Source organism: Penaeus monodon, chromosome 29, assembly GCF_015228065.2.
Source record: "Penaeus monodon isolate SGIC_2016 chromosome 29, NSTDA_Pmon_1, whole genome shotgun sequence".
NCBI classification, from domain to species: Eukaryota; Metazoa; Arthropoda; class Malacostraca; order Decapoda; family Penaeidae; genus Penaeus; species Penaeus monodon.
In genome coordinates, this window is record NC_051414.1 from 37,261,272 (window position 1) to 37,261,919 (window position 648).

The window sequence follows — 648 nt, forward strand, 5'->3', positions numbered from 1 at the left end:
GCCTACGAAACCCTCCTCCATTTCCGCGCTCGCTGTCAAACCTCAAAAAGCCTTTTCCTGAAGCCTCCGGGAGAAGCGGGGGTTCCGCGGGGCCCTGGGCGACCAAGCGCCGGGCGAGGCGGCGGCGGAGCGGGAAAAGGGAGAGAAGAGAGAGAAGCGGAGCGAAAAGGAGGGAAAAGCGTGTCCCTCGCACCCACCTTCGGCCTCGAGCGCCTCCCGCAGCCTCTCGATCAGCACCGGCTTATTTCCCTTGGTGGAGAGGCCCCTCGCCTGCAATTCGGCGCGCAGTTCCGTCACCTTCAGCTTACTGGGGTCGAGGATGTCACTCATGGCGTCTCGCGGGTGCCGGCGGGTGTCCCTGCGCTTTAAAATTCGAGCTGGAAGTGAGCTTTTTCCGCCGCGGCTTTCTACGCAACCGCCATGGACGAGCGGAATATGGCGTCCGTCGGGCAAGGCGGCGTGGGGTTTGAATGCCGCGCGCCCATTGGCTGGCGCGCCCGGCTCGCAGGCGCGGGGACGGAGGATCTCGGTTCTCATTGGTCGGGTTGCCCCGGGGGGGTGGGGCGCCGGGTTCTGATTGGCGGGCGGGACGCAAACGCGGTTCCGATTGGCGGATGCAGACCAAGCCGGGACGTTTTCGTGGAGGAA

General features: G+C 65.4%; 1 protein-coding gene across 1 annotated transcript in view; it reads right to left on the reverse strand.

The window, feature by feature from the left end:
• The window catches only part of LOC119592220, a gene marked incomplete at its 3' end in the record, with an annotated part of 15,544 nt that extends 14,992 nt beyond the window's left edge, over nucleotides 1-552 (reverse strand). The window contains 1 exon segment of the mRNA XM_037941051.1: nucleotides 198-552. Coding sequence (XP_037796979.1) covers nucleotides 198-537 — 340 coding nt within the window.
• Between the last annotated feature and the right edge of the window lie 96 nt (nucleotides 553-648).